The following is a 17420-nucleotide window of genomic DNA, read 5'->3' on the forward strand; positions in this document are numbered from 1 at the left end:
TGGAGATATTTGAAACCCAACATGACGCTGAGCAACATGCTGTAGCTGACTCTGCTTTGAGCAGGACAGTTGGACTAGATGATCCCCAGAGGTCCTTTCCAACCTCACCCATGACAGGGTTCTGTCGTTCAGACAGTTCATTGTGATGTACTCTGCTATGGTCATTAGAGATTTTGGAAAACTTTATTCCACTTTTTTCCCCCCAGAGGAAACAGTAAACAAAAGGTGGCTCGCACGGTAGTGTACCACTTCCTTCTTTTGCTTTCTGTTTATCTGATAGTGCTTTCTGCCAGGGCCTGGGCCAAGGAGCAGGAGGTCTAATTTCTCATGCTGTTTATATTACAAAAGATGCTCACACTGCTGTGAATTAGTGATGGTGTTCAAGCCTCATTGTGTCTCTTGGGTGCAAAGGCAGTATATATATATATAAAAATGTGCTTTTATTTAAAAGGGGTGGAGGCTGATCCTAAAACCCTTTCTAGCATGAGTAATTCTGATATAAAGTTTTCTTCCCCAGAGCTATTCACTTTTGAAAGGGTTACTCTTTGCAGAAACCAATCCTTGTGTTGTATGTGGCAGTTTAGAAACTGGACTGTGAAAATATTTCTTCCTCTAAACATAGAATGATAATGTGGATGGTTGTTAGCAACACAATTCCTCCAGCAAATGGGAACAGTTACTGCATGCAGAATCAGTTTTACCTTCATTACTTTTCAAGAGGTTACTTATAATATATATAGTATGTGCTATGGAGCAAGTAGGAAACAGAATGTAGGAAAATGAAGGCTTCTCATATCAATTGTGGTCTCCCCTTTTTTTTTTTTTTTAACTGGCAGTTGTTCCTATTTTCAAGTGTTTGTTTCTACTTTAATGAGGATACCAACTTTCATCCAGTGAGATGTGTGGGTCACTTTGTTAGCGCACTTGCACACACCAAGGCAATACACCAGCTGGAAATTTTGACTTTTAGCTGAATTATTTTTCCCCAGCAAATGGCTTTCCTTTTGACATATTTTAATGTACTTGCACACTGAGAGGGAGAGTGGGTGAACAGAAAACAGACTGTTTTATTAACCCAGCAGTCACCTTTGAGATTCATACATGTCCACTTTTTTCTCGCCTTTGTACCTAATCCCAAGAGACTGGTACCTGACTTCCCTTGGAATAACAAAGTCAGTCACAAACCTCCAAACATGATTGTTAACTGAATACCAACTGTTTCTTCTCATCTTTTTTTTTTTTTTTTTCTTTTTCTGTCTCCCCCCCCCCCCCCCAGTAGTATGTTAGGGATTGTGTCCTTATGGGTGCCCTATAACCATAACATTAATTTGGTTTTATATTTAAAGATTTTTATGTTTTTTTCAATAGTAGAGGCACATTGTACAAGAAATTAAATTGCTGCTTCTATTTTGTGTGTGTGTTTTATAGCGCTTTTTTGAGCTCTGCTAATAGTGGAAAGGGAAGAAATAAAGAAATGCTGCAGGCACTGACTGGACTACAGTTTCAGCTCAGAGGAAAGCTACAGGATCAAGAGTGGACAGATAAGCACCCTCGAGAAGAAGCTCATGCACATTATTCACAGTGCCATATGCCGGTTTCACAGTATCCTGGGTTCAATGGATTTTTTCTGTCGGGAACACACTTTTCATCAGACAGAACTCCAGCAGTCTCAGAGGTACCTATATTATGAACAGATATTTACAAAGCAGGTTTCTGAATGCTGTGTTATCTGCAGAAAGCTAATCTAAATTGTAGCATAATTAGCTCATTTTGAAGTACACCTAAATGAAATCCAGGAGGGAGGTGAGGGGTGAAGCTGTTGGAATTAACATCTTCTTAAAAATATGTAGGGCTCAAGCAAGCAGATACCAGGGTATTAACTAACTAGGTCTTGTCCCCATGCTGCCTCAAAACATGCTCCTTGAATCACTAATCTTGGGATCAGTCTCTAATGATCTAGGGCTGATAACTTACACTCCATCTTCCCTTCAGATAGTGCAACATCTCTGGAGTTTTCTTTCCACGTCACACCGTTTTTCCAGGCAGCAGGCAGGCTGAGGTCCAGCTGGAGGGGAGCGGGAACAGGGTAGCAGCTCCATGTTTGCTCCCTCACCCCATGGCAGAGCAGTCAGCTTCCCACGACATGAGGGGAGAGCATGCTGCCTCCTGCTAAATCTCTGTCTGGTAGATGTGGTTTCGACATCCGCCATTTAGGAATATATTTTCCTCCTGCCTTGCTGTTGGCAGCCTGGGGCAGTCCAGGACTGCAGTCTGGTCTCCCAGCTTCCAGGAAGAGTGATGGGGAAGCAGTTTGGTACAGTGGCCACAGTGTCAAGGCTGTATCGCAGAAGCTGCCCACTCCTTGGTGGCAGCAGAGCACGCACAGGGGTGCAGAGCTGCTCCATGTTTGCCATGCCATCTCTTGCCAGCTCTACGTTACAGGACAGGTGCTTAAAAACCATCACTGAACAGATCAGATGACACCACCATATTTCTCACTATTTGCATGGGAAGTAACTGTGGTATTTCAGATACCACATGGTGGCAGCTGTTGATAAAGGCTGACGCTAGTTTGTTTTTAATTTTAAAAACTGAGAATGATTAATTGCAATGAGTGGAGCAGCCAGGTAGCCATTTCAGAGATGTTATGTAAGGAATGGTCTGCTAGCTTTGTATCTGGTGCACTGACCCTTTCTTTCTCATTTAGCAGTGGGAAAGAAAACAGGTAAGTAGAGATTCAGCTACTATCCAAACTCTGAATCCAACATTGAATATTTTAAACCTTTCTTTGACTGATAATAAACTTTTCCTCCAGTTCTTGCCACTCCCTTTCTCTTCTGGGCTCCCTCCACTCTTCTGTTCCTCCAGTATTCCTCAATGTAGCCTGGGGAAAAGAAGTTTAAGAAAAATAATAAAGTTTTTATTTATTCCTTACAGCTTTTCTGCCCCTGTGGGCATTTGTCTGCCTGTCTGGCTAATGTGCTGTAATGAATCTGCTCTCTGCCATGCATACACGTATCGTCCTATCAATCAGTGAGAGTTTCGAAATGCTGAGTGTGGTGAGTGCTAACAAGCACTCAGAGGGGTCAGTACACCACCGCAGTGGCATGCTACTTTTCCTACAGGCTGCTTTAATTGGGGAACAGAAATGAGGTGGCGTGCGGCTGGCACCATGTCTTCTTTTCAGTCCCCCTGCTTTGGCAAACTGACCCTCTCTGCTTCAACTTCCAGGGCAGTGCTAACCCTCCTCTGGCTCCTGCTGGAAGGCAAGTCCCTCCCAATCCCTTTGGTGTCTCTGGGTTAACTGGGGCAGGTGGAGCTGCTAGAGGAGCTCACTTGCAGAGGCTAGCAGGTGATCAAAGGGTGCTGAAGAGCCTGTGGGGATAGCACTTCTTTGCAGGTTGGAAACCACAAGGAAAAGAGAAGGGGGAAAAGGTGGAGTAAAAGTACGGAGGACACCGAGGAAAAGTAAAGCAAGGCGGGGATAGGAGAGGGAAATGGTGAAAGAGATAGGAGTCAGGGAAACTGGAAGGACTGAGGAAAAACAGCAGGAAAACAAATAAGAGGAAAGAAAAAAGAAGAAGTAATGACAAAAAAGATGTGGAAAGTCACGCATTACTGGAGAGAAATACTAGAAGCAGAAAAAAAAAAAAAGAAAAAAAAAAAGAGAAAGCTAAACATATTCCTCTGCAGAAGTCAGGGCAGACAGGAAGCAACATCTCCAAAAGGTGTCAAAGAAGATCAGGTCACCAGAGGAATTTTTCAAAGGCAGGTTTCAGGTTTTGGACAAGAAATCATGTCCAATTCATAATTAAGTAGCAGTGTTTTAAGTTATATTCCTATAGACAGGTTGACTTCTAGACGTGATTTCTTTCCACCCATCTGTGGGCTGCCAGCACGGCATTAAGGACTGACTGCCATTGCTGTGTAGCAAGACTTACGATTGAGTAAATTTTCTACTGCAGGCTTCACAGCAAAATCAATCTGTCCTTTGTTGGCTATTTGGAAGGAGAAAAGGGATTTGTTGGAAAGAATAGGAATTATAAATCTCTGAGAGGTTATAACATATAAAGTGGGAGTTAACAGCATGTAAGGACAGACTATTACAACTTTCTGAAAGTCCCACGTTTTCTTTGCATGCACAGAAGTTCTGGTGTTGATAACTGTAGCACATTTGCATGACAGTCAAATGATAAAATATTTTAAAGGAACTATTCATTGCCCAGAGTGAGTGCTAAGAAGAAATCCATCTTGAGTGAAGATTTACCATAAAATACCATTGAGAACACTGTCTTTGAGATCAAGGATTTGAAAAAGTAGCAAAGAAGGATTAGTTTGGTATTTTAGAAAAAAAGTAGCAAAGGCCTAAGAAAGAGAGTTCAAAGTCTGGGGCCTCATGCTGAAGCCTCTTTTTCTGACACAAAACCTGGATCCAGATTAATTTATGTGTTGACCAAGAAGAGTCACCTACATTCTCCAGGAAGGCAGGTTAACCTATAGAAATTACTAAAGGCTGTAAGAGTTACCAGTTTTTCTCCTGCAGCATTTGTAAGCTCTATAAACTAAGAAACTTTGGCTTTAGTAAACATCTGGATTGGAGATTTTGAAAGAAAATCCAGAGGAAAGTAGGATGCCATTTGTGACTCCAAAAGTGCGACTTCTGCTCTTAAATGAATGCCTCATGAGGTGAAGGGCAGCGTGTAATGAGAAATGTTTACTTAGTGGGCAAAGGCCAGGTTACTACTCTCAGTGTTTACACCCTGCTGCCCTCTTCTCAGGAGTGTTTCAGGATCTTAGTCAAAGTTCAGCTTAGATAATGACTAGGAACACCCTTGGAAGGAAAATTTATCTTCTTTAGGAACAGCTTTTATCAAATATTAGTTTTGGTGGAAATTTTAGTGTCTTTTATTCTTCAGGCAATCGAAGTGAATTATTTAGCATTTAAGGTTGCCACTTATCTTGTTCCCTCTCTTATCCTTTAATAGATATATTTGATTATTTTATTAATATATGTATTCCTTATCCAGCCTCTCTCCCTTCTTTATGGCATGCTTCTTTTTTGTCACTGATAGACTGTGTTCATAAATTCAGGATCGTGCATGTCCTTTGTTAAGACCATTGGCGACTTCTAGGTAAAAAAAGCAATATTATATTATAGTGATTATCATTGCTAAAAACATAAATAACCATTAGAGCACCAACATTCAAAACAAGATATATTCCCCGGTGAGAAATTGTTATGACTGGAAGAAGTCTGTTTTTATGGCAATATTTTAAAAAAGTTAACAGGTTATTTATCACAAATAGCAAAAGAATGGCTGATATGGGACCAGATTAGAGAATGATAGAAAGATAATGTGGTTTATGGAAAACTGATTTTGTCAAACTAACTTTGCATTTGTTTTGATCCATTTTCAAGTTTGGTTGATAGAGGCAAGTTTGTTATTATACAGTCAGACTTCTTCAAGGTGTTTGATTAGTACCCATGTCAAATTGACTTTCCATGCAATAATTGGATTAATAAACTAAATAACTGTCAGATGTGAAAATGGATTTGGATGATGTAGTTCTTACACAAGAATGAGTTCTTGGCCCAGTGCTACATAAATATATTATCAACTATATCAAATATATTATCAAATATATTATCAACTACTGAAAAAAATTTTACAAGTGTAAGTGACTTTGCTGAAGGAGTGGAAGAGTGCAGAAGATCGCTACTGGTATAGAATAGCATGGGCTTTTGAAACTGTCAAGCTGTGTGCACAGCTAAATAATGTGTATTTTAATGAGAAATACAAAACCTGCACATCCAGAAAATGAAAAACTCTACCAGGCCGTAACAAGATAGAACAGAACAGAGTAGAGCAGAGTAGAATAGAATAGAATCATTTAGGTTGGAAAAGACCTTTAAGATCATTGAGTTCAACCATTAAGTAGCACTGCCAAGTCCACCACTAAACCATGTCCCTTAGGGCCACATCTGCATGTCTTTTAAATACATCCAGGAATGGTGACTCAACCACTTCCCTGGGCAGCCTGTTCCGATGCTTGGCAATCCTTTAAGGAAAGAAATTCTTCCTAATATCCAATATAAACATGCCCTGGCACAACTTCAGGCCATTTTCTCTTGTCATTTTGGGGGACTTCAGCCTGTGAACCTATAACTTTGTCAAAGGCTTGGGAGTCAGGGACCTTGATCAATTGGAAATGAACTGCCAGAGCAGCACTGCAACAAAATAATCAAATTTGTATCCATATATAAAAGTATATAAGTAAGTAAATAAATAAATTCCTCTTGATTAGGACCAGGGATACTGGCTTACCTGTGTATTTGGGGCTGGTCTGACCATTCTTGGATGCTGTGTGAAGTCAGATCTCCCCAGATCCAGTAGGAAACTTGTTAGAATGTGAGGTGTAGACAAAGAATCCAGCAAATTATGAAAGTATAAAAAGCTGTAAGTTATCATGAAAGATTTGGGAAGCACCATCTCTTTAACTAGTGTAAAATGAAGTTTAAAGGTGATCTGCAGAAAGTCCAACAGCTGCAGAGATACCAAAATGCTGAGAACAGGCTCTCCAATACACACGTCAAGGGGGACAACGGCTGGAAGATAAAGCTGGAGTCCTTGGACAAGAATATTTTCACCTGACTTCAGGCACCTATAAGGTGGATATTTGATAACTGCTTCCCCATAGCTCTCAGTGAGGCCAGGGTGGTGTTTGCCTGCAGGTACTGGATAAGCTCTGGATAAGGGTCTGTCTCTAATCAGTTTAAAATCCCCACCCTATAGTGATATTCTGTATGAGTGGCTAGGGAGAATAATACTATTGCAGTGACCTGGGACAAGGTCACTTGGAGGTAAACTTGTCACAAACGTGTCTATAAATAGCTAAATTTCTTGTAGAAATAGTTGTTTTAAAGCTGCCAGGGCTTAATTTTAATGCTTACTCTTTTAGAACATTTCTGCAGGCAAATTTTAGATTTTAAAACAGAGCAGGTCCAGTCCAGACATTGCTAGGAGGGAAGTCACGGCTCTTTTAAAGTATTCTGAAAGTCACAAATTTCTATTATACTTAAAAGTCCTGTGCTGCCTGCCTTGTATTTCTCATGTAGGGAGCCTCATTTATCCAGTGTCTGCTACGCTTGACATCTTTCCAGTTCCTTTTCTGATGTCCTCTGTTGGTTGCAGTGATTCCCACATTTCATACAACAATGCAAACATTTCCTAAAGCCTTTTTGTTTTTTGGTGATAGGCACATAATTTAATAGAATTTTTGACAGATTAGGAGACAATATGAAGGGGAGAACAGAATGGCAGTTTTATTACTTCCACAAAAATATATCTTTTGAAAACATGAAGATGCACTATATGTATTCAAGAAGATCCTTTTCAGGTCCAGGTATATATGTCATCTGCCTCTGTAGGCTCTGTAATACCATCTTAGGGCTTTGCTGCAGGCCACAACTCCTGTGTAAAAGACATATTAACGACACACAGGATCATAAGAATACTTAAGACATAGATCAGCTGTCCATACAGCTCAATAATGTGTTTAGGAATACCTTGCTTGGGATCTCCCCGTCTCTGAAACGAGTATCTAAATCTGAACTAGATGCCTTAGCAACTTTTTATAGACAGTGTGGAAAGCACGCCCTTTTAAAATCCAATTTATCTGGCTTATCTTAGGTGTTTACTTCCAAGTGAGATGGATCATACCCTCAATGTGCCTTTTTCTCCTCATTGACTGAAAAAAATCTAGATAATTAGCTTTGGTGTAGGCATCCCCTTTTTTCATACACACAGTCAAATGAATTCCACCTCTATATCGTTTTCTGCAGAAAAAGGATAGAAGTCTCAAAACTTCTTGATTCCATTTTAAAATTAGCTTATCAGCTGATGCTTGAGGTTAAAATTTAATTTTATGTCAAATTACCACAAGTAAAGTAATTGAGGTTATTATGCTTTTTAAATCTTCCTGAACTGTTTGCTGAAGCAGTTTCTAGCAGCACAGCTGTCTGTGAGTTCACTGAATTCACATAGTTTATTTCATAGCAATCATTTGAAATACGTTACTTTTCAGTTCTATGGACTATAATGTTGCTATTTTTTTATGTAATACCTACGTGTATTTAAATTAAAAAATCCTCACATTTGTTATTGATATTTGTATCATGAGAAAGGGTATACAGAGAAGGGGAAAGGTGGAAATGAGGTGAAGGGGTTCAGAAATAAGAAGAAAAAGGGAAATGGGAAGGAGAGCAAAATACGTTTTGGAAGATCTGGAAAGAGGAGGAGCAGAATGGAGACCAAAAGATACGGGTAAGTGGGAAATAAATAGAGAGATCTGTGTAGGATCCTCAGGCTCACTCATTATTTTGTAGACTTTTACAATATCTCTTCTTTTCTTCTCCTTTTCAAACTTCACAGACTTCATCTTTTTAACCTTACAGTGTGTAAAGTCCACAGTCTCCATTCTTCCTCCCATATACCTCATCATTTTTTGTCATTTTTTTAGACCTTTTTATTTTTGCTATGTCTATTCTTGCACACACCTCTTCACATCTGAGCACAGCTGTTGACCTACTTCTGTGCGATAATTCCCGTAGCATGGAAATCACTGAAGTCGCTGCTACTGAGAGAGTAAGTTCAGCAGGTCCAACACCTTCATCACTTGAAGAAAGCATTAATGCTGGATCAAAATTTGATTTCTGACTCGAAATTAGAATCACAGGTAACAATTCTCTAAAGGACTTGAAGCTGTCTACTGTTAGGATGGTTCAATCTAAAGTGTATTGTGATTCTTTTTATGAAGGAGGCCAAGAAGTGTGTAAGACGGGCCTAAGAAGAGAAATAGTAATGCTTTGATCACAGGATCTCCTAATTTCTTCCCATGTATTGTCAGCTCAGAACCCTGAGCAGCAGTGAGCTGCCTGACTATACTTGTATTTTTATATTTATATTTATATTTAGTGTGGACATGTCTGGGCAGTCATCCTCTCAGCAACTCAACTTGGCACGGTTTTGGCCTATGCCAGCTAGTGCTCTCCCTCACTGAGATCTGGAAATGACAACGTCCTGGGACATATTTTGCAAATATTTGTGTTCTTGTAGTTGGTAAAGAATTTACTGACAAAAATATGGGCTCTTCCAGGACTTTTAGGCTCAGTGCCTGCTGCCATTCCCAAACATATCAATTTTATGAGCAAAATTACAGCTTGAGAGGGTCCTGTAAAACTTTTTTGACAGCCATGTGCTGTTTAGTGTATATTTCAAAATGAGTGGTATAAATAGGGGCAGATCTTGTTTGCAAGAAGGAAGTAATTTTTAATTTTTATTTTTCCATGAGGGATATTAACAGGTCCCAACTGGAATTAACAAAGGTTTTGTGACTGTAAAGTAGAGAATGATAGCGCAAACGCTGCTTGTCCTGCCTTGAGGGTGTGCAGGCTTTTTCCGTGTTAATGAAAGAAGGCTCTGTTTCTTGTCACCTGTAACAGAGAAAATGTTTCACGTCCACATACTTGCAAAGCAGATCAGCATTTTTTGAAATGCTGGTCCAGTATTAAAAGCATAACAGGATTCCTATCCTCCTGTTGACTTCAGTGGAAAGGCAGGAACCATGATGGGAGTTAGGAGCCTGATATAAGTCTGGACTTGACAGTCATGCTATTCCTGAACTGACAAATGGCAGTCAAGCAAGAAGGAGTCAAGCTGAAGGGTAACTAGGGGAAAAAAAAGCTTTGAAATAGCCGTGCTAGTCTCTATGACAAGGGCTATAGTAACTGAATTTTGAAGAGAGCTGACTGTTGAGATATTAAGTATTATACACCGCATTAGTAATTACATAACAGATGATATTAATGATTCTTATGCAAGTGTTTGTTAAACCTGTAATTCAGATTTAATGAATAACCAGTGGCCTTCATTATAAGAAGAAAACCCACACTTAATTTGTGAGATTAATCTTATTTAAAGCAAAAATTCTCTCTCTGAATAGCTGGTGGTATTCAGCCTAAATTAGCATCTGCTGAAGTGAACAGTTGAGCTTCATCTGACATTTATTAGGACAAATGCATAAGCGCTGTGCTGTGGCACTACCATTTAATTGTCAGGGCAATTAGTTGCCACTTTGGATATCAGAATTGTCACTGAGTTAAAAAAAAAATTAAGAGAAGAAGCTGTTGGTTGTTATGAAGACCCAGCAGAAATGGTTTCCTTTTTAACTGGAAATTGTGTCTGAATTTTATATTACTCATAGAAGTGAGAATCTGATGGCATAGACCGGACCCAGGCATAACAGGGAAAAAGTAATCATTTTAACAGTGGTTGGTCTACTTCTTCTGACTTCAAACCAATTCTGACTTTTATAAAAATATGTAAATCACTGGATGCTACGGGCAAAGTCCCTGTAGTGTTTATGGTTCCCTTACCTCCCTAGAAAAATCAGAATTATTTGTTTTCTTTTCAACTGTATTAATATATTAAAAATAAAACCCCCTTGTGTCCTCATGCATTATTCTGTGAGCCTTAGTTCATTTGCTCTGCAGTTTGTGTAGATCTCCTTAAGCAAATCAGATGTGCAAGTTGTCCAGCCATTTGACTTTTATCTCTTAATATAAGAGCTTTCTTATTCTGAAAAATATTCATATGGTTATATCCTTCCAATATACAAGTAAACTGGCCATTGCGTGAGAGACTCCGTTTTAACTGTGCTCATTTATTGCCTTTTTTGTTCTCAAATGTTTTCTAAAGATCTTTGCCGTCTATGTTGCTTATCTGCCATGTAAAACTAACACCAGCAGAGCCAGAAAAAAATCCGGCGTAGAAATGGTAGTCCATTTAGCTCAAGGCTCTGATCACAAGTGCGGTGTCTGGAAGCCGGTACTCTGGCAGCTTTTACAATGGCTGGCCTTTGGATTAATATAGGAATGCAGAGCTACAAGTCCCTTAATCTTTGTAAAGAATGACAACCATCTCTAAACGTCTGGAGTCTCTGTGTTCATCCTGTCCTTCTCCCCTCCTCACCAAAGCAGAATTTATCAGTTCCAAATCTGTCCCAATCAACTTCTACAGCCTTTTTCATATGTTGGTCACTTCTGTAGCTGGACAGATCAGAGAAGGTGATTAGGTGATTCTCTGCCTTAGAAAGGGGAAATTTTAAATCAAGCTCTAGAAAGAAGATAGTGAGTTTTTTCTTGTGGTTATGCCAGACACCTCTGGGCTATGTTGTGATCCAGCTGTGTAGAAGGAGAATTTTGCTCTCAGCTGCGATTTACTAGTTCTGCAATGATGGTAATGCATCTCATACATTCATTTCAAACTATTTCTAACCACCCCCATAAGCTCAGTATGTTTTTACCATGAGACAGATGATCTTGTTTAATTAAGTGGCCTGTCTGCTTTCTGAGTGGTGCCAGACAGGATTAGATTCATTTAAAGATATATTATAATTGAATGAGCTTCTGTACATTATTTTCTAAGCAATGATCTAGGACCTGTGGAGGCCAGCACTTCAAAACTTGGGAAAGTGATACTTTTTCAGAGGCAGGACATCAAAAATATCTGCTACAAAACCCAGACTGAATCCTTGCAATTTATAGATAAATTGATTTCAGGTTAACTTATTTTGTTGGAGTGAGAGGCAAAGAGATTGAAATGAATGGAAACTCTGGATAGCCTCTACAGGTAGTTGGAATCAAACTGAAATGTGATTGAAATAATGTCAATATGTCATGATTTATCTGTGATTACCTGCAGTCCAGCAAAACAACAGAGGCTGAAGCCAATCTGATTCAAGAGATCACACACTTTGTCCTTAGTTGGAAGGTTTGGAGCTTAACAGACCATTTTCTTGGTACTCTGGAGTGCTGCAATTTGTAGCCCATATGAGTTGAAGCATCTTTCTGTATCTCCATGATATTTCTGTTCCTTTTATTGCCAATCCTGTTCCTTCTAAACCCTTGTTGATCTCTGGCATATTGTGATCTTGACCACACTGTCTTTCCTCATATTGGTTGCTGTTAGACCCATTCCCATGGAAATTTTTTTGTTAGTGATCTGAAATACAAAGCAGTCTTTAACAACCCTCCTGGGCAATCAGCTTTACCCGTGAAAGTACTACTCTTTCTTTTCTTGTGTGGAGTTGTTATCTGTCATAGTAGTAGGGATAGGTTTTGGAAATATGCAACCACTGAAGCTCATTTCCAAATCTCTGTAGCATCTTATACTGTTTTGAAAAAGGGCATTTAGTCATTCTCTGGTATTTCTTGAAGTGCATTTTTACAGAATGAAGACATGGTTATTGTCAAGAAAAACCTGTGGCTAATCTTGGTCTTGATTTCTCCACTAGTTGGAAGGAAATAAAAGCAGCTAAGTGTCTCACTTCCACCTGTCTTGACCCACAGCTGGTTCTGGATCTCTTTAGCTATACTTCAAATGTCCTGCTTTATGAGTTTTTGATGAGTGAAACATGATGTAGCATTTTTTGTATTTGCCTCCGAGAAAAGGATATAAACAGCTCTTCATAACTGAGGTTAAACAATTTTTTCATTTAACAGAGAATATTAAGACACACTGATTTTATCTCAGAAGTCAAATGTACTCTTTAAAATGGAAAGCATTTTCATGTTATCTGCATTGTATCATACAATGTAGCAGCAGATAACTCAAAATGAAGTGATTCATTGGCCATGAAATGCAAATACAAAATTACCCACAAACAACTCAGCATGAGTAAAGTGACGCAAGAATTCTCTTCCACAAATTTAGTTGCCTGCTGTTCAAATCTGTAGTGCAGAAACATAGCTTTGGTCTCTGCGATAGTTTTCACTTGTAAATGGGCATATTTATCCTTTCTCAGGAGACAGCTATTTGAATGTAATAATTCACATCTGCGGGATTGCTTAAATTTCACAAAGCTGAGAACCATACAAATTTCATAATGGAGAAGATAGTAACAGACAGAAATGGCTTTGGTCCTCTTCAAAGGAAAATACCTGTTTTGATTGGCAGTAACTTTTTCTAGTGTTCATAAACCTAAAGGAAGAAGTACTGTTATTCTACAGCCATGATAGTTTTCAAAGCAATGCAACCCGCAGAGGTTGTCAAGAAAGTAAAAAACCCACAATAACCCCCACACCTCCAGCATTCCACATTCCACTTATTTCACCCAGGGCTGCATATTTATTTTGAGATTAATTTGGTACATGTAGTGTACATTTGCCAAGCTTTTTTTCCTTCTATTTAAATCTTCAGTTCCAAGGCTATGTTTTAATCCTATTACTGCTAATTGAGTGAAGTCTGCAGTCTTTTTGAGTTAGGTGAAGTTCAAGTTGTAATTGGTATCAAAGAAAGGCACAATGCAAGAACAGAATATTAATATTTAACTCTTGCAATTTTATTATTTCCACTTGAAAATCACAGCAGTGGTTAAAAGACCTTTTTATGAGTTCATGAGGGTAGTGAATTGGAGACTATGGGATGAGATTTTTCATTCATGCAGCAAGATTAAGAAAAATTGCTTTTTAAGAAGTGTAAATGAAATATTATACTGGTGCCCAGTAGTACTGGTTATAGCTACAGGTCTCTCAGTATTCCCATTATGAAATTTTGCCTGTAGGTTAAGTAGCTGCACTGTAAAATTTTGCTCAAGGCTAATACAGCATGCAAGACTCTAACCCAGGAGCTATTTTGTTTCAAATCTGTTTAGCTTTTTGCAGGTAACTGGAAAGTGTGCCAGTTTTGGATGATGTTTTGGGTTTGAGTACTTTTTAAATTACTGTGATTTTAAAGTAGAACATCCTGTAGGATAAGCACACAATGGTGGATTAATTGCTTATGACTTAAAATAAGGACAAAGACCACCCAAGACAAAGACCACCCCTTTGATTGCAGATCCCTAAACAAGTACGTCTGTTTGTACAGTTGCTCAAAGACAGAAATGGTTAATTTTTTCAAAGGTCAAAGACATTAAAGGAAAAATGGCCATTGACTTGGTGGTTTTTGAAATATTTTTTACCCAGAATTAAATGATTAAAGAATATTTGAAAAAAACAGTTAACAAAGAATTTCTGTGAGTAAGTTTTATTTTCTCTATTATTCTGATTTTTTTCATTGGGCATTACAGGCTCTTGCTTTGATCATACCCATGGTGCATATTCACCATTATACCTTTGGGACTGCTGTAATCAATGATTTGAGATCACACTGGATAGACACTACCACACAGGACTCATTCCAGCAGCATAGTAGTAGCGACTGTATTTCTTAGTATTGTATCTTGGTGAAATATCATGAATACCAAAAAAAAAAAAAAAAAAAAAAGGTGCCTGAGAGGAAGAAAAATGATAAGAAGTAATGCTGGAAGTCAGAGTAAACAAGCAGAGAGATCAAAACAGAAAGGAAGCAAAGAAGAGATGAAAAATTAGGCAGAGAAAAAAACCATTGAAAACAGCAGAGGCAAAAAGACACAGCTTGAAACACTGTATCTCCACCTCTCACTTTACATTAGATGTGATAAAATGTGAAAATTGTTGCTCATTTTTTCTATTGAAAATGTTATCATTCACATGAACATTGTGGATAGTGTAAACAAGTAATTTGGCCAAAATTTATAACTAACAATGGTACCGAAGTTGGTTTGAGAGTGACATATTTGATTCTAAATACTTGCTTGGTGCACTAATGTACAGATAATCAAAGCTTTGTTTATATATAAACTATTTTTTTTGTTAATATTTTATGTTAATTTACTGCAGATTGTGTTGCATTGAAAGACCTTGCAAGGTTGGACCAAAACTGGGGTCCAGTAGGTCTAGCAACATTGTGAGGTGCATTAACACAACTATAGTCATATAGTCGTCAATACAACTATAATCATAGACAATTCTTTCTGCAGAACAGTTCTTAATTGCTTTCTAATGCAGGTGGGAAGGTTTGGGTTTTGGTGTTGTTTGTTTTTTGTTTGTTTGTTTGTTTTTGGGTTTTTTTAGCAAAAATTATGAAACTAAAACTGGATTGGGATCACACGATAAATATAAGCTTGTAACTTTTGTTAGTGCTGTTACAAATCATGGACATATTTCTAAAGAACACACTCCACATTTTCTTCATATCAAACCCATAAATAATTGTGTCCTGCCTTTTTAATACCAAAAGAGGCAGATTACAGTTACAGTGAAAAGGTTGTGAATAATTAGAAATAGGTTGCATAAGGTCTTGACATAGGCTATGGTATCTAACACACAGAGAATGAAAAAAAAATTGGTTGTCGCTACAACAACCCTTAACTGACTAATTGAGAAATTTGCCTTGAAAAATGCCCTGAACATTTTGTTTTGAAAAATTCAGTGGAACTGAATACAAATAAGAAATGTCAGCCACTGTGCTACTGAAAATGTGTTTTTTGTGGCTTAAGTGATACTATTAATAATTAAAAGACATTTCATACAGAGTGCTTGAAGTATCATCCAGTTCATTCAAACTCCAAACAAAGTCCTGTCTCTAGATTTTTCCTTTAGTTAGTAAAAATGCCAAAAACATTAGAATACAAAGATTCAGCTCATACCTATTGGGGGTTGGAGCTCATTGCCTCCAGCATCCTTTTCCATCTATTTACATTAAGCAATTGCCTGGCCCCCACTGACATTTTGACATCATGTACATTTTAAAGTTTTGTGTTCTGTCCCCAGCCCCCCAGTCTCACTGTAAGGAAGGTGTGCATTTTACAGGTGAAATTCTAAGATGCAGAGACACAAATTCAGCTCCTCATAGAATAAGGTTTAGCTTCCACAATTACCTAAATGGATCCAGCTTTTTAGTCATGTAAATAAGAGGTGTCCAATTAAAGTTAGTTGCCCAAGTATCCCTCAGTGATGAATAGTAATATAGGCACCTCCAGAGGAATAATAAAAAAATAATAAAATTCTACCTTTATATAAAGTATCTCAGAGGTATCTGAAAGTGTTTCACTTCCTGGAGGTCTCTTCTTTGCTATTGTCCAAAAGAGAGACTTTTTCTTAACTTAGACTAGAAAACTGTCTCTTAGAGATGAATGTCACTTGTGATGAATGCTCAAAATTATCCAGGGACCCCTGTTCAGGTAGGAAATTGCACCAGACTCTTTGAAGTCTTTGTGTAGCAGGTAACCACTGAGCCATTCTTCTTGCAACCCAGATGATCTTCCTCCAGAGACTCAGTCCACTTCTCTTATATCCAAGTGAAGCATGCAGTCTTTTCTCCCCTTCAAGTCAGTAATACCGACTTCATTCTTTCACAGCAGGATCAGCACCTATTACAACAACTACTGCTCCACAATTGACTGTGGGATGCTAAAGCTCATATTTTAGGATAGTGATACGGATAGTTTTATGACCTGCCTGACAGTATGCTCGACTTACATCCATCTGATCCTCTGGTGATGACCGCTGGTAGAAGTAAAACAAGATGAACTGGTATATGTGACATCTTGCAATATCTAACACAAAATATTTCATGCTGGATGCTGTGTGTTAATTATCTGGAGTATTCACAATGTAAAAAAGTTTTCTGCAGTAGTTCTGCAACAAAACTAATGTAGCTTTCCCACAGGCTGGCTAAGGATTGCCATCGGCAAACTGAAAGACTTGGGACCAATTCCAAAGCCCACTGAAAACAATCTTACTTTATTGAGCTTTATTTTCAGTCTACAAAAGCAGCATTTTTAGGGTTACAAGAAGAATCATTCCGTGTTCAAAAAGAAAAATAACTCTGAAAATATTTTGAAAGCATTCCAGCCAGTGATACTTCCAAGAGACCTAGTCTGATCAGACACACTGCTGATTTGTATTTAAATCATTATTAAAAAAAACCCCATGCTATGGAAGGTACTATTACAGGTAGTAAAATTTAAGGGGAATCCAGCACTTCAGAGCCCCATGTCTGTGCAAATAAAATTGAACACACATAAAAGGAAAAAAACCCAAACAAATGCACAAAATATTTCTGTACTCTTACTTGAAATCGTTATATGAAGTCAGGCCTCCATATGTACAGGGCTATTTTAAGCACGCTTTCTACCAAAAGAAGTGCTGATGACATTTCAGAAGTGATTCCCTCACTGCTGTGCTACAGTTAATGGACCACTCTTGTGATAACAGCAGTATTGCTTCTAAAAATATGATGATCCTCTGCAGATAGAAACCTCTTTCTCTGCATTATGCCCATTGATTCAAAAAACAATACTAAAACACTTCTCCATGGAACACAGATTTGGAAGAAATGAGGCTTAACTGGATTTTATTCTCAAAAATGACAGCGTAAAAAGAATCTATTAGAAGGGGTAGGCTCTCACTAACCATTTTCTCTTATTTAATATTACCTAATATATAAGTATACATAGAACTCCCTCCACACATACATATATATGCTGAAAGTATC

General features: G+C 38.2%; 1 protein-coding gene across 3 annotated transcripts in view; it reads left to right on the forward strand.

Moving 5' to 3' along the window:
- Window positions 1-17420, forward strand: part of TFEC (transcription factor EC) — a 141112-nt gene that overhangs the window by 41774 nt on the left and 81918 nt on the right. For 2 of the 3 annotated variants that reach the window (XM_013303308.3, XM_013303310.3), the window contains exon 2: window positions 1429-1675. The exons of the other annotated variant lie outside the window; for it this stretch is intronic. In XM_013303308.3, the coding sequence (XP_013158762.1) occupies window positions 1475-1675 (201 nt within the window). In that variant the 5' untranslated portion in view covers window positions 1429-1474. The remainder of the gene's footprint in view (window positions 1-1428; window positions 1676-17420) is intronic. 3 annotated transcript variants of the gene reach the window in all.

The sequence above is a fragment of the Falco peregrinus genome, chromosome 6 (assembly GCF_023634155.1).
Source record: "Falco peregrinus isolate bFalPer1 chromosome 6, bFalPer1.pri, whole genome shotgun sequence".
Taxonomy (NCBI): Eukaryota; Metazoa; Chordata; class Aves; order Falconiformes; family Falconidae; genus Falco; species Falco peregrinus.